Below are 23,578 nucleotides of genomic sequence, written 5' to 3'. Positions count from 1 at the left end.
CAATGACATACCCAACCGTAGATTCTCAGCCATGTCAACAGTGGCAGGTATGGGTTTCATCTATGGAGCAGGCTTTAGATCCTATTAAAAAGTGGTTGGTTATTTTCACAACATTCATGCCACTATTTCTCTGGTGGGCATTTCTTGTCAGGGTGGCCATTATTATAGATTACAAAACGAGGTTTAGGTTACTCTTCTCCAGAAGTATTCATAACACAGGGCCATGACCAGTGTCTCACTGAAGAGTCTTTTTTCTCTGGAACCCAGTTTAGCCGCCTGTGAAGGAAACGACCACACAAACTTAGTTCAGAATCAATCGTAATTCAGTCATTGGTGGCAACAACTAGAATCCCAATCTTGTAATCTGCATTAAATCTAAATCCTCCAGTGGTGAATCCTGGTGCTCCTGTCTAAACCAGGAGTCACTTGTAGCTATATCTTGTCCTCCAACCGTCACCATCATAAAGCTCTGTACACCGTTTTAATAGGGTTATTTTGTTCTCTGGAGTTTATCTTCTTGAGTTCTTTGTATATATTGAGTATGGGCCTTTTATCAGATGTAGGTTTGGTAAAGATCTTTTCCCAATCTGTTAGTTGCGGTTTTGTCCTACTGACAGTGTCCTTTGCCTTACAGAAGTTTTGCAATTTTATGAGGTCCCATTTGTCTATTGTTGGTCTTAGAGCATAAGCCATTGGTGTTCTGTTCAGGAACTTTTGCCCTGTGCCCATGTGTTCTAAACTCTCCCCCCTTTCACTTCTCTTAGTTTCAACATACCTGGTTTTAAGTGGAAGTCTTTCACCCACTTGCTCTTGATCTTTGTACAAAGAGAAAAGACTGGATCTATGTGCATTCTTCTACATGATGACTGCCAGTTGAACCAGCACTATTTGTTGAAAATGCTGTCTTTTTTCCACTGGGTAGTTTTGGCTTCTTTGTCAAAGATCAAGTGACCATAGATGTGTGGCTCTATTTTTGGGTCTTCAGTTCCATTCCATTGATCCATTATATAAACAAAGTTAAAAAAACACATGATCATCTCATTAGGTGCTGAGAAAGCATTTGACAAAATTCAACTTCCATTCTTGGTAAAAGTCTTGAAAAGATCAGGAACTCAAGGTCCATACCTAAACATCACAAGGACTTCAAGTCTCTGAAGACAGAAATCAAAGATCTCAGAAGATGGAAAAATCTCCCATGATCATGGATTGGCACACTTTATTTAGTAAAAATGACCATCTTGCCAAAAGCAATCTCCAGATTCAATGCAGTCCCCATCAGAATTCCCACTCAATTCGTCATAGAGCTAGAAAGAGCAATATGCAAATTTACTTAAAATAAAAAAAAAAAAAAAAACACAGAATAGCAGAAAACTATGCTCCACAATAAAAGAACTTCTGGGAGAATCAATATCCCTGACCTCAAGCTGTAGTACAGAGCAATAGTGATAAAAACTTCGTGGAACTGGTTTAGAGACAGGCAGGTAGATCAATACAGTGAGGTTTGTAAGAACCAGCCAGATCAAGTTGTTTGTTATTTGACACTTGGTCTTAGGATTTAATCATAACAGTTCTAATATGCAAGTTCCAAAATTAAAATGGTAAGTAAAATATGAATTTGCTTCTGGACAGAAACTGGGAATGTTGTCATTTGCATTTATATTGAAAATATAGGATGTTTAGATGGCATAAAGCATTGAAGTCTATATTTATCTTAACTAGCTGTCCTCGTAGAACCCTGAAGATTGGCATGTTAAGAGTAATACATACAAAGGAAATCAATGTCACTGGATTTCAGGGGAAAACAGACTTCATCAAAAATTAAGCTACAGGTTTTTCGTGTGATATTTTGCCCTCAAATCCTTCTCATTCTGCCCATGACCTGGGATCTTGAGTAGGGCAGTGTTAATAAGGGGCTGATTTCCTAGATGGAATAATAAATCATTAGGATGGTTATTACTAGCGTGTCACAGCTAAACAAATCAGTTCTTTTAATTGGCTTATTGAGGATGAGTGGCTGACTCTATCTGGTTAATGTAGGAACTGAACAGATTGAGGTCCTGAGTCTAGTAACAGAAGTCTCCCATGGAATGCAGCCATGCTGCCTGAAACTGCCCTGTCTATCAAACTAAGATCAATATTGCCTTTTCTTTATCATGTCTGTTAGAAGTTAGCAATGCAGACCGTGATTGTCTATGGCCAATATCCATAGTCTTTTCTGCAGCTTCAGAAATTCAGAGCCATGGAAGCAGTTAGTGTTAGCTGAGGTCTATAGTTCACTATGTTTTGTATTCTTCATGCTTTTTTGCCAAGATAGCCTAGGTCACTTCAGGGTCTGATTCTTCCACAAGTGAATCAGTTATCCTCAGGCTGTTTTGAGCTACCTAATGGCATATCCAGTGCAAAGAACTCATCCCTGAAATCATGGACACAGTCAACAGAAATTCACACAGTAGGTTTTATTCATATATTTGTGCATAGTTTTCAAAATTAACAAGGAAGAAATATGAAAGAATCTGGGAATGGAAAAAGGAAATTTAAAAAGGGTGAAAGTAATGCAAATATAATTTACTTAACATGTACAAAAAATATATTTTATATATAATGTGGCTATAAATACGACCTAGCAGTTAGGGATAAACTGGACGTTTCTATAGTAGACGAGGAGTCCCATTCCCAAAACTACTTGGTTGCTAACTGTAATTGTGAAGTATCTGCTGCCCCCTTGTGGTCGCAGCATGTACTGTGCACAGACACATGCAGGCAAAATAGCAATCCATATAAAATGACATTTCAGAAGAATAGCTCAGAAAACTGGAATTCTCCACAGTGAGGTCGCTGTCCTGAGAAGCGGAGCAGTCAGGGCTAACTGAAATGTAATCCTTTCTTTCCTGCATTGAAGCATCTACTGCCTTCCTCTGACCCAGCTTGCTCAGGAGAAGCTGCTTTACTTTGAGGTTAGAGGAGCTCGGCGGAGCTGCTCAGGTAAGAGCAGTGTGTATATCTTCTCCATGTGCTCTGTGTCTGTTGCACATGTGAGAATTGTGCATCGATAAGTCTTTTAACTCTATATTTGAGATCAGATTTCGTGATTAACATGTAAATTTGTGCTATAAATCTCTTTATTTACAGTTCAAATGTTTCAGCCTTTTCAGGTCTCCTCTTTGGAATTCCCCCTCTCCCTATCTGTATAAGGGTGCTCCCCCACACCCCCACCCACTCCTGTCTTCCCTCCCTGTCCTTCCTCTACACTGGGGCATCAAAGACCCTCTGGCCCAAGGGCCTCTCCTCCCACTGATGTCCGACAAGGCCATCCTCTGTCACATATGCAGCTGCAGCCACGGGTCCCTCCATGTGTATGCTTTGGTTGCAGGTTCAGTCCCAGGGAGATCCGGGGAGTCTGGGCCAGTTGACACTGTTGCTCCCTCAAGGGGTTACAAAACTCCTCATCTCCTTCAGTCTCTTCTCCAGCTGTTCCATCCAGGACCCCGTGCTCAGTCCAATGGTTGTCTGCGAGCATCTGCCTCTGTATTGTTCTGGCTCTGGCGAAGCCTCTCAGGAGACAGTCATATCAGGCTTCCAAGACCAAGCACTTCTGAGCATCCACAGTAGCATCCAGGTCTGGTGGCTGTATATGGATGGATCCCCAGGTGGGGCAGTCTCTGGATGGCCTCTCCTCAGTCTCTGCTCCACACTTGATTCCATATGTCCTCCTGTGAGTATTTTGTTCACCCTTCTACAAAGCACTGAAGCATCCACATTTTGATCTTCCTTCCCGGGCTTCATATTTGGTTGGTTTTTCTTTGGGCTGAATCCATACTCTTTTGAAAGATATATTGTAAAATAATGATATATTTTAAAATATATCATTTAATTTAAATATATTTTAAAATATTTCATTAATATATTTAATGGTATATTTTAAAATAAAGATATATTTTAAAATAATTAGTTTTGTGCAGTGATTTCCTTATCAAACACATATTAATGCTAGAGCGGCTGTACATCCAGCCTAGAAAGATGTTATTGATAAAAGCTCTCCCACTTACACTCAGCTGTCCTTGATTCCACTGGTTACTCCTGAGGGTTATAACATATTGTCTTCTTGATTAACCTAGCTAAATTCTTAAAGTAGCTGCCTGCACCACCACTCAGTTTTAAAATTACTTGTTGTAGCCATGTAGTCAACTTTCCGTTGCAGGAAGAGGGAAAGGATTTGCACATGGAGCATGGCTTCTACCTTCAGACCACCAGAGTAGGGGACCAGATTCTTGTGTAATTCATGGAAGGAAATGGGACAAGCAAACAACGGTTCCCATCACCATTATGATGAAGTGCCAGGTGGTGCCATGGTGAGTGATTCTGTTATTTCCCAGCATGCATTAATTCATGTCATGTGAATGAAAGCAGCTTAAACTGGTAGTCATACAGGTTGGGATGATTAGCTTGGATCCAATGAAAATTAAATTTCCAACTAGTTGGCAATATTGCACACGTTTCCAGTGCACTTGCAAATTTACTTCAGCCCAGAGGGTTAAAAAGAGGACATTGATGTTAGAGGCATGTGATACGTTATATATCTCAGCAGCTAACATTGCTCATAGGGGTGAGGTAAAACCATATCTTCTTAACAGCATACTCTGTGCCTGATGTTTTTGAAAATTGGTGCAGATATGTGGGGACGATTCAATAATGATTATCATTTGAAATAGTCAATAACTGATTTCAGTTTTTAAATTTGATATCCTTTAAATGCCTCTGTGCTATTGTCTCATAGTTATTTTCATTCTCCAATACTTCCCAGTCATTCGAATTTTCTTTTCATTTTTCAAAAGTGCTGCTGATTATTTCTTTTTAGAGCAATAGCTCTTGTACCACAGGCTGGATCATACTCAGTAATTTAGAATTAACTTAAATGTCCAATCCTGTCTCTGCTGGCACATGCGGGGAAGTCTTCAACTTGGCAGGCTTGACTTTGACACTTCATTGAATGGAAAAATAGACCAGTGAGTGTGTGTCCTGTAACTTCTGTAACTTCTGCTTTTTGTCTGGACTCTCAAATGAAGCTGTACTTGTAAAAGAGTTGAATTCTGTGACCAACTTGGAACTGTGTGTAGTCACAGTGAAGAAAAGGACAGAGCCAAAGAAGTTTATAAATTCCCTGCTTCGACAGTACTTAATATTAGCAATGAACAGTGAGGTACTCAATGTTAGATGATTGATACGTGGCTTGGGAAGCCCATCTTTGGGTCCAACAACAGAAAATCAGTAATCTGGATTAAAAAGTGAACTTTTAATTCACCTTTAATGGAGATATGACTCAGCAGTAAAGAGCTCTGTCTGCTCTTCCAGAGGCCCTGAGTTCAAATCTCAGCAACCACATGGTGGCTCACGACCATCTGTAATGGGATCTGATGCCCTCTTCTGGTGTGTCTGAAGACAGCTACAGTGTATCCACATAAAATAAAGAAATCTTTTAAAAAATGAACTCACCAAATTACTGTAGTTTTACTAGACCTGCTGCTTAACAGGACATTTTTTTGTTTTGTTTCATTTTGTTCTGTTCTTTGAGATTTTAAGATGATTCTCCTGAGAGTATAGGCTTAAATAATACTTGTTGTGCAATAACACAGATCCTTCCTATGTGGAGCAGAGAATCATCAAGCCCATTTCTACTTTTAAAACAATATTTTCCATTATATTTATCACATTTCCACCATCTGTCTTCTGCCTCCAAATCCCTCCATAGACATCTCAATGTTTTTCATTGAAGAGCTGTTTTTACTTGAACACTGGTTACTGTTTGAATGTGAGCTATGTTTAGCTGCAGGTTGTCCCAGCTGTGAGCCACACTGGTGGCTGAAATGGACTGAAAGTGTAGAATAGAATGTACACGCGATGTACCCTGTTCCTCGATTGATGAAGCAGACGAGCTCTGGGAGACTGAAAAAATTTCTTCATAACTACAAAATTCCCAGACTAGGACCCTGTCTGCCCCTATTGTGGAAGTGCAGAGCTGGGTAGGCCTGTGCTGTCTGAGTCACTTGATCTCTTCTCATGCAGTAGGGAAGCTGCTGCTGTCCTGAGGCCCAGCTGGGTGACCCTAGATAGTGATGGAGTCTAGGAAGAGCTAACTATCAATAGCAAGAGTAGGAGGTCCCTTGTGGGATTGTTCCAGGATTCTCCATTGAGGTAGCAGGAGGGAGCTGTGAGGTAGACAACAAGCAATAGTATGTGGAGTGTCCATCCATTTCCAGCTTTTCTCCCAGGGTTGTCTGAAGAATCATATGAAAAGATCAAGATAAATTTCATATGTGTCCATTTGGAGTTCCAAGCCTGTTGGGCCATAAGGCACTATTTTAAGGAGTAAACCATGAGCCCCAGGAACCAAGTCATAAGACACCAGCTCTAGCAACAGACCATAAAATCCTGAAAAAGATCATTAATACCCCCCACCCCCCAGTGAATAGCTTAGGGACAACTAGAAAAATGGGGAAATATCTCAGAGTCAGCCATCCAGGCTGGGCAGCCCTATTTCATCATATAGTTAAACATTCATGACTTAGGAATTCAGACCCCTGACGACCTGTGATCCCCTGGCACCCACCAATGAAGTTTTAGATTACCTAATTCTTCTAGAGAGTTCCACCTGTTCCCGATGAGGTCTGCGTGCTCCTCTCTGAGATCGCCATTTCAAAGAATGGTTGAGACCCATGTGCTAGCTGTTTCTGCAGAATAAGGGCTTTTCGTTTTTGCATACTATCTGAATCTAGGATCCTCCTTCAGTGATTTTCAGATCATTACAATACCTAGTAGGTGAATATTAATTCTGGTTTTCCTGACATCAGTGTAAAAATCAGAAAAACAGATATCCTTTCCTGTGTCCTAAAATTTCTCTTTAATTGTTGATAATATCCTGGGAGTCCTTATGCTTGTGAGACGCATAGTTTACTCTGCTCCAAGGTGAATAATGGACTGTGCAAGGAATATGCCTTGATTGAAGCAAGAAAAGGAGGAGCAGGAGGAGGAAGAGGAGGAGGATGAAGAAGAGGAGGAAAAAGAGGAGGAGGAGCAGCAGGAGGAGGAGGATGAAGAGGAGGAGGAGAAAAAAGAGGAGAAGGAGGGGGGAGTAAGAGGAGGAAGAAGAGGAAAATGAGCAACAGCAGGAGGACCAGGAGAGGGAGTAGTGAGAAATTTCTGCAGAGAGCTGAAAGGCAGAAAGGTTATTGCAGGACAGGCACAAGTGATACTGAAACAAAAATCTTGCAGATCTGAAAAGGGTCAGGTTCTGCATTAGAACCTGGACCACAAAGTCCTTTACTTGTGCCTTCAGGACACTCTAATCCTGAGGGAGCTAGTTGCACATGTCACTCAAGATTCCCAGGCCAATCAGGGCCTCCAAGAACAATTTCCAATCAGAAGAAGAGGGGGGTTCTTCTAGGTGCTTTGGTCAGTGCTTCAGGTCCAGCACCGTCTCACCCTAAGGAAATAATCATGTCAGTCAAGATTCACTGGCCAATCAGGACCTCCAAGGAGGTGATGTGCTCGGAAGAGGAGGGTACTTCTTTCTTTTTCCTGTGCTTCAGGTTGAGCTGCATTGCTGAGCTGCAGCCTTCAGTGGTATCTGTGATGTGGTTTCACCTCTGCTGCTGGATGCCTTAGTGGAGTTCCGACTGGCTGAGCTACTAAATTGCAATATGGTGAGCATGTGAAAACTGCCCCTAACCTGAAGGAGAGGTGGTCTGAGAAGCTGGAGTCCGGGTGGTTCGCCCTCCCCTGGGGGAGTTGGGAACTAGCAGGCACCTGTGAGGTTCCATGTGGTCTTACCCACTAGATGTACTCAGCGGTGGCATCTGAATAACTTCATTGCATCATGAGCTGCATCTGCACAAACCGCTTGGAGCAAGGGCTCGCGTGTACATACATCATTCATTTTATCCCTGAAGGTCGGATTTCACGCTTATTATTTACACTTAGATTACATTTTATGTTTACATTTTATTTTATGTTTTACATTTACATCTTATTTAACTTATATTTTATATTTACACTTTATTTATTTTATATTTTATATTTATATTTTATTACATATTTTAAAGGCCTCGTTTGTGTGGTATCTTCTAGATAGACATTGTGCCCTGGCCATTTAAGGTCTATTTAGACTTAGTTTTGTGGCGGTTGTAAATGTCATCTCACGCACTGGGTAACACTCCAAATGTAAGCTGTGATGAAAAGGGTAGAATCTATGATGTAAAGGGTTTTCCAAGGTTTGGAAGATAGTGAGTGAGTCACAGTGAGTAGATTTCAGCTGAGGGAGGGACTGCCTCTAAAACACCCACAGGTGGTAGCATGGTAAGGGAGGTTCCAGGAGATCAGGATGCTAGGATACACTTGTTTGTTCACTGGGATTGTCAGGAAACGTAGGTCCAAAACATAACTGTAGAGACAACCTTGCCGGGTCAGAAGCAACACCAAGGCCTGCTGTGTCATACAGGCTCGTTTTCCTTCTTCAGAAAAGCAAAGTTCTGCCACATGGGCAACACAGCCAGTGAAACCATTTGAAAAGGAGAAACACTATTGTAGTAAGGACTGCCCTGCCAAAGCAAGGCTTTCCCTGAGGCCTTCAAGGACAGAGAATGACATAGCTCCAGCTCAAACCCAGCCACATGCTTGGCCGAGCCTGTTACGGCCTGAGGTCTAGGACCTGGGCCCTTTCCCCAAGGCCTTGAGGTATTTATCAAAAATAAAAAAACCGATCTCTTTGAAAGCAGGCATGTGCTGGGGAGAGCTGGTAATGGTCTGGGCCTATGTCCTTTGGAGAGAGGATGTCTCTCATCCTGAGATTCCAACAGTTCCTACCACAGGGGGATGATGATATCCGTCACAAACCACTGTAGGCAGGGTCAACACTGTTGATGAGATCACCCTGTTCTCAGTAGACAATATTGTTTGATTAGATCCCTCTTTAGTTTGTCCCATGTTAGGGAATCTGGAAGTCCCGCCTCTTCCGGTCATCCATTGGCTGCTCGCAGCTCTATTGATCGATCAAGAAACAATTAGAGACAGGGACCTTCAGAGTTTACAGGCCGTTTCCCAATACAGCATCAGAGCCATGCCCTGCACTTTACTGCTGAGGTATATCTCCTGCCCTGTGTTGTTTACAATCTCATCAACGTTAACAATGGCAATACTTTTTATGTCCAATTGTAACTGTTTAAACATATATTCCCTTTGGTCACGTCTTACTAATGTTATAGTTTGAACCAGTCAGTGTACCTCAAGTTTTTGGAAGATGAATATACAACTGGATTGTGTGTATCACTCTCTTAAGGATTTAAGTAAAGTGCTGGAGAGATAGTTCAGCAGGTAATAGCAGTGACTGCTCTTCCAAAGGTCCTGAGTTCAATTCCCAGCAACTACGTGGTGGCTCACAACCGTCTGTAATGGGATCTGATGCCCTCTTCTGGTATGTGTGAAGAAAGCTACAGTATACTCATCATATATATAAATTAATAAATAACATCTTTACAAAAAGTTAGAACTTAAGGAAAACCCTATGTGTTCTTTCTATGTTTCCAGTTTGGTTAGTTAATTCTGCCAGGAGATACAGGGTATTACTATACACCTTTGGCTGTCCTAGAACTCATTGTATACATCACACTGGTGTCTGACTCACTGTGATACTTCCTGCCTCTGTATTCTGACTGTACTGTTAAAGGCCTAAGCCAATAGACCCAGCTTGGTTACTGATTTTTATAGTCAGTAATTGTTAGCGTTGATAAAATTCCTTTGAAATGTGGTAAGTAAGCACTATTGATCTTGTAGACCTTGTCTGTTCTTTATATCTGGAATTGACGTTTCTCGAGAAAGGCTGGATCCTATTCAAAGGGCTGAGAAATGACAGGGGTGAACCTCATTATTAAGTTTCCTTGTCATATGACTTGGTAGCTACAGTAGAACTTCAGTGTCAGGAAATAAGAGGGGCAGGCCCCAGAATTATAGGAATACATTGTCTATGAAGAAGACATGCCCAGTGTTGTCTCTGTTGTGCTTCCTTCTGTACATGTGTATGGGATATTCTAGAGTGCAGTGACTTATGAGGACGTGCATGTGAACCTCACTCAGGAAGAGTGGGCTTTGCTGGATCCTTCCCAGAAGAAGCTCTACAAAGATGTGATGCTGGAGACCTACAGCAACCTCAGTGCTATAGGTAAGACTGTGAATTCCCTTTCCTGATTAAAATTGGAGAAAACAGTTTCTTTCCTTTGATGCACTTCTGTAATGCAGTTGACATGGCTGCAGGATTTGGTTTAGAAGTCACGCATGACTCACTGGTTCACCGAAGATAGTAACTTACAGGTTACACAATGTGCATACATACATGTTCTGTTACTCTGTTTTAGGAATTAATTGGGAGGACCAAAATTTTGATGAACATTGTCAAAGATCTAGAAGACTCAGAAGGTAATTTTTACTTGGAAGCTCCTAAAAATATGCCTTTGAATAAATTTTAAAATGTGCTGAAATTTTAAGGAAAAGCAACAGTATAAATGAGCACAGCTTTAAGTGTATTGATGATGGTTACATTGTAACAAATCCATGTCCTCAGTGCCCTGTATCTGGTTTGTTTTTGCAAGGCATTCCTTTAAGAAAGAGGGCATGGAAACAATGCCTTAGTGTATATCTCCATGTGAAACATAGCCCTATCAGAGCAACACTGTACAACTAGCAGTCTGTTTCTGCTCATTTTGTAAAAGCTAGACACATTGAATAGTTGATAAATATATGTCCAAAAGCTTCTAAGAAGGAACTAGTCTATAGTAAAGCTAATGTTACTCACTTATTAATAGAGACAGAATAAGTTTCTAGAGATGGCAGCTTCTTGGATGTATCAAGGATGTTGTGCAGTAACCGTGATCCCTATACCACATGTCTGTGAGGAACAAAAAAATCAAACCTTTTGAATGCAGTGTTCAAACTTTTTTTTGTTAGTCTTCCTTTCTTAAGTATATAATGTATCAGATACAAACTGTATATAAAAGGGATATTTCAGGAAATAAAGTCTATATATATATATATATATTTATATGTATCTCTCTGATAAAAAGTAAATGATCTATCTATAGTGGATGGTAGTTAGTGTAGGCTTTTTGAACATGATACAAGTTTACAATTAATTGCTTTTCCAATTTCATTGGCAATACGGCAACCTCATTCTGTAGAAAATTCTCTTGAGTATTAGGAATATAGAAATGCTACTATTTCTCCTGATTCATTTTGCAAATATAATATGATGCACAGTATAGAAACAGTTCAAATATAGTTAGTGTGTTAAAGCTCTGAATTCTTCCACTTTTTATCAAGTGTGAGAAAAACCTTTGATTCAAAAAGAATATATAAGGCTGAGCCATATAATGAATGCTCATAGAATCTCAGGTATCTTTCAAAATGAAAACCAACCCATAATGAAGGGAACGGCATGAATGTAAACAAAGTGATAAAATCTTAAGGTCTGATTCCTCTTTATATTTAGACAAATAGTACCATGAATTCTTACAGACAAAAGTATTTATCACTGTGGTAAAGCTTTCACGTGTGCCAATTTTCTTCTCAGGCATGAAAGAAGTCAGAGTACAGAGAAACCCTCTGAATGTATACAATGTGGTAAAGCCTTCTCTTTACATGCTCCCAGTCATGCTCAAAGACATGAAAGTTTTCATATAGAAAAGACACCTTATGAAGTTATTCAGTGTGTCAAAGCCTTTGCACCTTACACAAGTAGCCAGATAAGTAAAAGCACAGAAATTGGACAGAAACCCTATGAATGTAATCAACATGGTAAAGGATTTGCAAAACACAGTCATCTTAAACGTCATAAAAGTATTCATAGTGGAGAGAAACCCTTCAAATATAATGAATGTGATGAAGCCTTCTTACATCCCTTGAATCTTCACATGAATGAAAGGATTCATACTGGAGAGAAACCCTACAAATGTAATGACTGTGATAAAGCCTTTTCCCAACATATTAGTCTCCAAATTCATAAAAGAATTCATACAGGAGAGAAAACCTACAAATGTAATCAATGTGAAAAAGCCTTTTCCCAAAACAGTAATCTTCAAACACATGAAAGAATAATATTGCAGAGAAACCCTACAAATGTAATCAATGTGATAAAGCCTTTTCCCAACACTGTCACCTCCAGAAGCGTAAAAGAACACATACAGGAGAGAAACCCTACGAATGTAATCAGTGTGAGAAAGCCTTTTACCGAAACAGTAGTCTTTAAATACATAAAAGAATTCATACTGGAGAGAGACCCTACAAATGTGAATGTGCTGAAGCCTTTTTTCTAAACTCTAACCTCCAGAAGCTTAAAAGAAGACATACAGGAGAGAAACCCGACAAATGTCGTCAATGTGAGTGAGCCTTTTCACAGTAGTAGACACATCCTCTCACTGAGGCCAGACATGGTGGCCCAGTTAGGGGAACGGGGTCTACAGGTGGCAAATTCAGGGAAAGCCAGTACTCCAGTGGTTGGGGAACCCATATGAAGACCAAGCTGCACATCTGTTACATGTATGAGAGGCGCCTAGGTCTTGTTCATGCTCACTTTGGATGGTTGGTTGTTCAGTATCTGGGCGGCATCAAGATTCCAGGGTAGTAGATTCTGCTGTCTTCCTGCGGATTCCCTGTCTTCTTTGGGAACCTCAGTCCTTCCCTGATCTCTTCCACACAATTCGCCAGGTTTTGTCTGATGCTGGGCTGTTTGTCTGCGCATCTATTTCCGTTAACTCTTCGTTATAGCCCCTCAGAAGCGAGGTGTGCTGCAATCCTATTTGCAAACGTAACACGATATTATTAATAGTGTGAGGGACTGGTTTTTGCCCCATATGGAATGGGTCTCAGTTTGGGCCAGTTGTTTGGTCACTCTCTTCTCTGAACTACCCCTGTTTCTATTTGTCCTATAGACAGGACAGATATTAAATGGAATATAATTTTGGTGATATGATGTCCTTATTTCTGCACTGGGAGTCCGGCTTGGCTACAGGAAGTGGCCAATTCATGATCGGCATCTTCCACTTCTAGGAGTTTTAGCTAGACCCTTGCAGTTATTCATTCTTTGGGTTTCTCCTGTCCCAGGTTTCCTGCAGGTCCTTGAGATTTCTTCTGAATCCCTACACCCCAGATTTCTATTATCCCCTCTGCTTTCTGTCCACCTCTCCCTTTCTCCCTCCACCCACATTTTTCTCCCCCATTTCTTCTCCCACCCAGTTTCCTTCCACTACCCACCACTGAAATCTTATGAGAAAAGTCCAACCATCCTTCCTTGGCCCTCTTACATATTTGCAGTCTTTGAGTCTGTGGATTTTACTATGGTTATTCTATACATTATTTGTAATATCCACTTATAAGTCAGTACATAACATTCACGGACTTTTGTGTTTGGTTTATCCCACTCAAGATGAGATTTTCTTATTCTATCCATTTGACTGCATGATGTCTTTGCTGTTAATGATTCGGTGTTCCTTGTGTAATGAGTGACATTTTCCTTACCCACTCTTCGGTTGAGGGACTCGAAAGGTTTTTTTTTTCTATTTCTCTCTATAATGAATAAAGCTACTATTAACATAGTTGACCAAGTGTCCTGGTTGTATAGTTGATCATTTTTGGGGTATATCCCCAGGAGTGATATAGATGGGTCTTGAGGTAGAACTATTCTCACTTTTCTTAGAAACTAACAAAATGTTTTCCAAAGTGGTTCTTTACGTTTTCACACCCACCAACAATAGAAGAATGTTGGGAGCCGACTTGTAGCGGAAAGCGGCTATCAGCTTTGCAGCCATCCTGAGCCATATACCCTGACATGAGACTTGTTTTTCAACAGCCTACAACAGCTGAAGCACACTCTGATAAATATCTTGTTCATCCCATATATCTTGTTTTGCTGTTTAGTGCCCACAGCTGAACGAGGAATGTGCTGTCCATACCTGCGAGGTGCCCAGTGCACTGCTATCCACACTATACACACCTACACACCTGTAACGTATATGTCATATTTACACCTGCACGTGTAAATATACCACGTGCCTACAAGGCACGTGACAAAGTGTATAAATACCCTGGGCTTCCCTTCGAAGAGAGAGACATGAAGAGAGAAAAAAGGAGAGACAAGAGACAAATAAGACAATGAGGGAGAGACAAGAGACAATAAAGGAGTCGAGACTTGATCAGAACCTCTGTCTTGTCTCCATTCTTGAACTCTTTTGGTAGACCCTGACCTGAAGATCGGAGCAGCAGCTTGGGCCTCAACATTTTGGCCCCCAAGCGTGGGGCAGCGTGGGTCTCACTAGAAGAGTGTTTCCCTGGCTCCACATTCTATCCAGCATGTGCTAATTTTTGAGTTTTTGATGTTAGCAGTTCCCACGGTTGTAAGATTAATCCTCATAGTTGTTTTGGTTTGAATTTCCCCGGTGAGTAAAGATTCTGAAAATTGATTGAAGTATTCCTTGATCATTCACAGCTCCTCTGCTGAGAATTCTCTGATTCGCACTGTACCCTAGACTTTAATTGGGGTATTTGGGTTGTTGCTGTCTAACCTCCTGGGCTCTTTAGAAATGCTGAATATTAACCCCCTGTCAGATGAAGGGTTAGTGAAGATTCTCTCCCAATCTGTATGCTGCTGTTTTGTCCCAATGACAGTGTCTTTTGCCTTCCAGAAGTTTCTCAGTTTCATGAGGTCCCATTTATCAATTGCTTATCTTAATGCCTGACCCATTGCTGTTCTCCTCAGGAAATTGTCTCCTTGACCACTTTTCTCTTCTATGAGAGATAATATATCTGCTGTTATGTTGAGGTCCTTGATCCTACATGAGTAGGGTTTTAGTGCAGGGTCAGATATGTGGATCTATTTGCATTCTTCTACATGTAGACATCCAGTTATATTAGCAATATTTGTTGAAGATGATTTTATCTTTTTTTCACTGTATGGTTTTGATTTCTTTTTCAAAGAGCAAGAGTGTATAGTTGTGCATTGGCCACCTTGTCTGTTTCTGTCCCAACACCATGCCGTTTTCTCACTCTTGCTCTCTAGGACAGCCTGAGGTTAGGAACAGTGTGTTTTCTTTCAGAGTTGTTCAGATTATCCTGGATTTCCTGGTTTTCTATATGAAGGTGAGTATTTATCTTTCAATGTTTGTGAATATTTTTGTTAGAATTTTCATGGGAATTGCATTGAAATTTAGAAAGCTTTTGGTAAAATGTCCATTTCCACTGTCTTAATCCTACCTATCCATGAGCATGGGAGATCTTTCTATCTTCTGATTTCCTCTTCAGCTTCTTCCTTCAGTGATAGGAAGTTCTTGCCATACATTTACTTACATGGCCCATGTTACACCAAGATATATTTTATTATTTGTCAAAATTATGAAGGGCATTATCTCCCTGACTTTCTTCTTGGGATATTTATAGTTTGTATGAATTATTACTACTGAGTTCATTGACATTTTTTTCCAGTCACTTTGGTGAAGATGTTTATCAGCTGTAGGAATTCTCAGGAAGAGTTTTAGGAATGATATATTTATACCATTATATCATCTGGGAGGAGTGACACTTGACTTCTTTCTTTTCAGTTTGTTTCTTTTTCTTCTCCTTTGTTGTCTTCTTGTTCTAGTTAGTACCTCAAGTACTATATTTCATAGACCAAGATCTTTGTCTTATCCCTGATTTTAGTGAAAGTTCTTTAAGTTTCTCTGAGCTTAATTTGATGTTGTCTATTGGCTTGCTGCATATTGACTTTATTATTTTTAGGTATGTATGCGATATCCCGGATCGCCTCAAGAGTTTTGATATAAAGTGGCTTTGATCTTTTCAAAACTTTTTCAGCCTCTACTGATATGATCATGTGATTTTTTTTCCTCCCAGTTTATTTGGTGGATTACATTGATGGGTTTTTATATATTCGACCATTCCTGCATCTCTGGAAGGAAGCCTGCATGACCATGGTGAATGATGTCTTCTTGTGTTCTTTGGTTTGTTTTTATTGGGTTTGGTGTGAGTTCATTTTCATTGACTTTTAGAAAGTCTTTAATTTCTTTCTTCCTGGACCCAGTGATCAGAGCACAAAGAATATTTAGTTTGAGTATGTTTGTAGGCTATCTGTTCTGTTCATGTAGACAATTTTACCTAGTACAGCTTTCCGTTTTTCACCTTCCCTCTGAGGAAGATGTGCTACCTAACAATAGTGCTCCATAGTGATTTTCTTCTGTTTCCTTCTTTTCTCCTAGAGTTTGCTGGAGGTAACAGGTATATATTAGTCGATATTACCCTGATACCAATTCGATCTCATGGAAACAGAAATCATATTTTATATCCTAAATCTCACTTTAATAGGTCATCTCCTTGGAACAGTTCTGTCTGTGAAGTAGATAGTTCACCCTTCTGCAAGTTGAATAATGGACGTGTAAGCTATCCACCTTGATTCCAAGAGGAAGTAGAGGAAATGGTGCTGAGTGCTTAAGACAGGGAGATAATTCATGGGAGGACAGGCCCAAGTGATTCTGAAACAGAATTCTTTGTGATCAAAGAAGGATCAGCTCCTGGTAGAATCCTGGGCCCTGAAACTGTATGGTGTGTGCCTTCAGCATACTCTACCCCCAAGGGAGGTTCTCATGTCCCTCAAGAATCTAATGTATATACCCAAATTCATGCGTTTTTAGAAATGTAATCACGTAGAACAATCAGCCATCAACTATATATCTCAGAATATAGCTTGAAGTGATACCATGTAAAGATGTATGTGTGATTTGACAATTCATGCTCCTTCATATCCCCATAATCCATTGGCAGTTCCTCTTGAAGTACTGCCTGCTAATAGAATTATCTAGACATGCTAATTATGCAAGAACAATGAGACACATTTTATTTATTTGTTTTGTTTTGTGTTGTGTGTGATGTGATAATGGGCTTTTAGGCCCCCAAACATAAGTGGAGATGGGAAGACAACTCTGTGTGATCTACATTTGGCAATCTTTTTAGGATGATCAGTGTTATTTTGCCAACCTTGCACACCAAAGGTATTTCACACTGAGTCTTTTCATAGATGGTCAGATAAGATTTGGTGAAAGAAACATTTCACCAGAAAACATTGTCTTCTTTTTAGATTGTAAACATATTGTCATATAAGAATGGAGAGAAATAGTAACATTGGTTATAAATTTTATGTGCAAAAAAATGATGTACTGCTAAGTCTTTTTTAGATTATGTTATTTCATTCTTAGGTGGAAACACTTCTTCAGAACACTTTTCCCAGAATCAGAAATGAGTGCCAGACAACTGTCTCAATGGGTCCAGCTGGTTGCCTCTAACCCTGTTGACCTGAGATCAATCACTGATAGACCCATATTATCTAGAAATGTTTTTCTGATTTCTATACTTAGGTTCTGGCTTATGCCTGTCACACACCAGCGATATATAAACATGTGAAACAAAATAAGGAACAATGATATCACTTGTAGTCAAAACCTCCTTGGGTTTTATCTCTAGAATTCACACAGAGGAAATAGATAAAAGACACCTGTTACGTGTTTTCTCACTGCTCCCCACACCCAGGACACAGGGGTATATCCACAAACACAATTGAAATATTTTTAACAGGAGGAAATTAACTAAACAAAGAACCCCAATTTTGAGAACATATGAAATGATTTGCCAGTTTAAATTATTATTATAAAATTTCAGTAGGTGTTACTGAACATCAAAACCATGAGGTTTACTCTTTAATTCTTACCTTGTCATTCATTCTTTGATTCAAAGGTAAGTCATTGACAAAACAGCTCAGCTGTTGTTAGAGGTGCATTCCTGTAATCCCAGGACATTAGGGATGGTGGTAGGACAGCCTCTGAGTTTTAGGCCATGGTGGTGTACATAGTGAATTCTTGGATAGTCATAATTTATAGTGACAGTCTCAAGAGAAAAAAACAAAAAGAAACAGCATACCTCATTTTATTGAAATTTTCCAAATACAATCTGTTTTCTGGACTCATTTGGCAGCAGTAGGAGCCAACAACAATGCGTGCCAGGTGTACCTCTGAAGTGAGTTTTGCTCCCTGTAAGGAGAGAAAAGGAACTTGTGTGCATGAAGATTGGTTTGCTGAATGGGCTTCTATTCTGGTTCCTAGATGCTGGCAAAACTTTGTTAGTAACTCTGAGTGGTGGTGACTCTAGGTGACATCAAGTCTGTCTTCACGGGAGCCTGGACCTCAAACAGAAGTCACCCTAAAACTGTGAAAGTCTGGCATTTAGGCAGAACCATGCAGTATGGATGAACTATAGGGGGTGGGATGGGGCTTTGGATGTAGAAGAAAGAGGAAGAAAAGGCCCCTGTAATGCAGTCCTCAGGGTTTACCTGAACACCAGCTGGCCTCTATTGTACTCTGTATCCACTCAGCTGTGATGCTTCAGTCCTGTCCAGTTCTTCCCCTCATTTTTATCTAGGCAACTACACAGATTTGTCAGTGATAGCAGCCTGCATATCCCATGTGGCAGTCTCCAATTTGAACACAAAGCCTCTCAGTTCCTACAGCATTAACCCTGTATAATGCCTGAATGGTTGGAATTGGATATTCTAAAGGAGACATTCCCATCTCTCCCTTTGGTTTTGGTAGTATAATAGTGGACCCCATGGATTTTGAATTTCTCATGGAATCTCATTTTCATAAATGATTCATTCCTCCAGGTAAGGACTTCTGTGCATAATAAATATTTATTTGTTAATGAAATACTTTTCAGGAGAGCAAGGGGCTAAAATTCTGTTAAGGACTTAGAAAAGGGAGAAAATTCTGTTTCAAGTCAGTCATGCTGAACAAATCTCTTAATCTGTTTTCAATTTTCATGAGTAATTTTCTCCTTTCATTTTACTCATTTTTGTTGTTTCATTTTCAAGAGTATTCTCACTATGAGTCTCTGGCTGGCCTGGGACACTTATCTGTTCTAGAATATCAGAGAATTCTGTCCACTTTGCCTCCATATTACCAGAATTATAGGTGGGCATGTCACAGCTAGATAAATCAGTTCTTTTCATTGGCTTATTGAGGATGAGTGGCTGAGTCTCTCTGGTTAGGGCAGCTAGGACACAGACTGTGGTCCTAACTCTAGTAAGAGAAGTCTACCATGAAATGCAGCCCTGCTGACTTCAACTCCACTGTCTTTCAGTTTAGGAGCAGTATTGTTTTGCTTTATCATAGTGTCTGTTATAAGTCACCAAAGGACTAGGGCAGAGCTCTGTCCTTATTCTCTAGATGGTGAAACCCAGACTCAGGGTGCTAATTCACTACTGAATATATGTGTGGAACTGCTTGTCTTACTCATGCTGTGTCTCTACTGACTCAGTAAATGAAGTGGAAGCCACTTCAGCTAGACATGGTGGCACAGGCCTGTAGTCATGGTGCTTGGAAAGTGGAGACAGCAGTTTCAGGATTTCACAGTCATCCAAGGTTGTCAGGGTCTAGCCTCATCACGGGATTGGAGTTCTCAGCTGGGAGCAGGGATATCTGGAAGGCACATAATGAATAAACACAGAATACATTTTGGGTACAAACTGGCATGTAATTTTTCAAGACTTAAAGTTACTCTCCCTTCTCTCTCTTTACTTTCTCTTGATTGCTCACAGGTTGAAGCTGCACACAATCTCCATTCTCCTGCACACTCTGCTTTTCTCCTGTGAGCTTTTCTCAAGCTCTCACACTCCTACACATGGCTGTGCATTCCCCTTTAACTCACACACACGCTTCACATATCTCACACACACCACATGCACTCTACTTTCACTCACATACACACTCTCTATACACACCTCACATTCTCTGTTCACTTACTCTTCAGAGCTCTCTGGCCTTTTTTGCCCCAGTGTTTTATTGGTAATCCAAAGGCAGGTAGTAAGAAGACACTGTATAGTCATTGCTAAAACAAATTTAAAAGGATAACCACACCCCAGAAAGAATCAAGAATTACAATTGTTCCCCAGAGTTCCAAGCTTCCCCTATTCCTAGGCCTGTAGCTAAGATGATAATAATTGCAAACTTGTCATTATTTAAACTTTAACTTTGGACCCCCAGCATGCTAGACCTTAGCAGAATAAAACACTCTACGTTTACATACCATTTGAGTCCAGGGCATCATTCTTTGGTGAATCATGGACCCTTACCTAATTCATGTCATGTGAAAGGAAGTAGACCAGATTGGTTGGCATATAATTTGAGTAGGTTACCTTGATCCAAGGAATGTTGAGTTTCCAGCTAGAGGGCACTCTTGCATATGTGTCTGATCCACTTGCAAATTTACTTCAGCTCAGAGGGCTGAGAAACATGCCATTGGTTTTAGCTGTATGTGTTTGGCTACACATCTCAACAGCTAGCATTGCCCACAGGGCAAGGTCACACAATGTCTTCAAAATGCCATTCTCTCCAATCAGGGAATGGCCTGCTGTTTTCAAAATCCGTATGGCTACGTGGGTATTTTTTAAATGCTGTATCTCTTTTTAAATGTGAGTTCCTTTAAATGCATCTCTGCTATTGTCTCTTAATTGTTTTCGTTCTCCAATACTTCCCAGTCGTTAACAATTTTGTTTCATTTTTCACAAGTGCTGTTGATTATTTATTTCTGATTAGAACCATATCTCCACTAGCACAGGCTAGATCATATTATGAAATTTAGAATTAATTTGAATGCCCAATGCTGTCTCTGCTGCCACATGCAGGAAGTCAGTTCTACAACTCTCCCAGGCTGGACCTTGACTGTTCACTGAAATGAAAAATAGACCATAAATGATTGTCCTCCAACTTCTGTTTCCTATTGGGACTCTCAAATTAAGCTGCACCTGTGCAAGACTTGACTTCTGTGACCAACTTTGAAACGTGTGTAGTCACAGCCCACAAAGGGATGGGACAAAGAGAAGCTGATATCTTCCCTGTTTTGACAGTACATAATATTAGCAATGAGTACTGAGGTAATCAGTTTTAGATGATTGATAAATGTCCTGTCTGGACATTTTTCGAGTTCACAGACCAGGCAATGAAGAATCTGGATAAAAAGCTGAACTTACTGTGAAACCAAATTACTTTACTTTACTTTGTCCTTACTTTATTTCTACCAAATAGAAGATCTAAGTGGTGTGATACGGCCCTGACTAACAAGACTGTCTTTTTATTCTTTTTCAAGATTTAAGATTGATTTCCTCTGAAACTATAGTCTAGAATATAGACTTGATTCTTTATATCACATGATGTTGCTTGCTTACTGTCTGAAATAGAAACTCAAACAACTTTCTCGTTTTCCCTCCTACTACAGAACTATGTTTTTATATCACTATTATTTTAATCTATATGTCAGGACACTCAGGAAAGCTCTGATTTATAGAAAAACCCAAGAAAATTCCAGGTCCCAGCTTATACTCAACTATTTAGAGTTTCAGTTCTCGTGGAACTGTATTTAGCCGTGTAATTGCTAGGAATGAACCCTGGTTCTAAACCTATGCTCTTGACAACTGAGTGATCTCTCCAGCTCCACTAACCCAGTTTCAGTAAAGTAAAATGTATTATACTCAAGACATTTGTCACAAGAGAAGCAACTCTGAGCAGATAGCCTCAGTTTAATTCCTTTGATGGTAGGAGTGATCCCAGGACAGACAAGTCTAGGCTGCTGTGGAGAAGCAATCCTGTGAAGCACATCCTCCTTTACTTCTAACCAGCCCTGTATCACATGACTTCCAGGCTCCCTCTTCTAGAGAAGATTATCATGCTGGGAATAGTGGTCCGAATGCACAGGATACATCTATTCTGCTATCTATTATAGATTCCATATGTATTATACATTATTATGTTCTTAGTTAATCAAGGTCAGCTGGGGTTCTTAATGAGACCCTGTCTCATACAAAGGAAACAAATCAAAATTGTATTGGTGATGAGCTAACGGACTCCACTTTTTCTTCCTTTTGCTGATGAATCATAGTGTTACAATTTGATTCCAAGTTAAAAGTCATTTTTTTTACTTGTTCTTCCTCTGTAATCTTGTGACTTCCACATCATAAATCATTTCATTGTTCCTGCTATGTTCTGAGAACTATGAGATAGTTAACTAAATTACTAACTGAAGTAGAATCTGCTTTTGTAATCACTTGCTTTGTAACTAGGCCTTGAGTTTTTCTATAAAAAGACTCTCCTGCTTTTATTCAGGGGTGCCTTATAAAGTGGGAATGAAAGCTGGGTATTCTGGAAGAAAATTGGTGCCCTGACCTTCTGGGGGATTTTCTTAACCAGGTTTTCTATTTTTTTTAAAGATTTATTTATTTTATTTATGTGAATACACAGTAGCTGTCTTCAGACACACCAGACGAGGGCATCTGATCCCATTGCAGATTGGTTGTGAGCCACCACTTGGTTGCTGGGAATTGAACTCAGGGCCTCTGGAAGAGCAAGCAGCCAGTGCTCTTAACCTCTGAGCCATCTCTCCAGCCCCCAGGTTTTCTATGCTTGATGATGTTTCTTGTTCAAGGTGTTCTGGGACACATGGGGGTCAGGATTGTGTTGAGGGGTCCCTGAAGGTAGGGAAAGAAACCATGGTAAGAGATAAGAATGAAAACCTCATACAGATTGTCTTTTTAACCTGGATCAGACTTCAGGAAGTGTAATGCCAGGTAAATTATTGCTAGCATACTTAAAACACAGCACAAGTTGGGAAAAGTTTTCCAGATAACTGTCAGTCCAGTCAGTCCAATTCCAGGGCACAGTAAAGCCTGGAAAGTACCTATAAAAAAGATAGGAAGTACCAATCTTTTGCAAAATACACATTCCAATGAGGGTGGATTCTATGGCTAAAAGACCTACATTTAAATTTGGTCTCTGATGAATAGCAAAGAGGTCTGCAAGCCATAAAATGCATGTCACATTTTCTATAAGGTTAGATAACAGTTGTAAGAGAAAAAAGTGTGGGATAATCATTCTGGAAAACCTTGTGACATTTACCTGTATATCAAAGGTAAGGGAGGTCTGCCAACACAGATAACAAAAAGCTCACCAGGTAAATAAAAGAAAAGTCCACTTGCAGCCTTTGGATATCTGCAGGTACTTTGTGTCCTTCACAGAGGAGAGACCCCTTTCCTTATTTTCCTCGTGATCTGTGGATGATTTCTGCTCCCAAAGACGTCTCACTTATTAAGAGTGGAACAGTCCCTCAGTAGCAGAATTAGCCTCAGGCAATGAGTTCCCTGTTTGGCTAATCAGTGCAACGTGGTCAATCCTTCAAACCACATACACACAACCAATAGAAATGCAGTCAGCAAGATTTGTTTCTGTATTTGAGCCTTCATATTCGCACATACATAAGAAAGAAGAAATTGGTGAGGAAGAATTTAGGATTAAGAGGGGGAAGGAAGAGGGCGAATTTTTGAAGGATATTTGATTATGATTCATCTAATTGGTCGGAAAGTATCCAAGCTTAGGAAGATACTGTGTTTTAAGATGCAACTAGGCATGTACTGAAATGTAGTTGGGTGTGCCTCTGTAAGCCAAAGCCTCCATAGATGAGA

General features: G+C 40.1%; 1 protein-coding gene across 1 annotated transcript in view; it reads left to right on the top strand.

Moving 5' to 3' along the window:
- The first annotated feature begins 7,490 nt into the window (after positions 1 to 7,490).
- LOC143437355 (uncharacterized) overlaps positions 7,491 to 23,578 on the top strand; it is a 40,302-nt gene continuing 24,214 nt past the window's right edge. Inside the window, exons 1-4 of the mRNA XM_076922148.1 lie at positions 7,491 to 7,697; positions 10,081 to 10,207; positions 10,401 to 10,461; positions 11,612 to 12,123. Of these exons, the coding sequence (XP_076778263.1) occupies positions 7,695 to 7,697; positions 10,081 to 10,207; positions 10,401 to 10,461; positions 11,612 to 12,123 (703 nt within the window). The 5' untranslated portion in view covers positions 7,491 to 7,694. The remainder of the gene's footprint in view (positions 7,698 to 10,080; positions 10,208 to 10,400; positions 10,462 to 11,611; positions 12,124 to 23,578) is intronic.

This window comes from Arvicanthis niloticus, chromosome Y (genome assembly GCF_011762505.2).
Source record: "Arvicanthis niloticus isolate mArvNil1 chromosome Y, mArvNil1.pat.X, whole genome shotgun sequence".
Classification (NCBI taxonomy): Eukaryota; Metazoa; Chordata; class Mammalia; order Rodentia; family Muridae; genus Arvicanthis; species Arvicanthis niloticus.
This window is presented reverse-complemented; position numbering and strand designations above follow the sequence as displayed.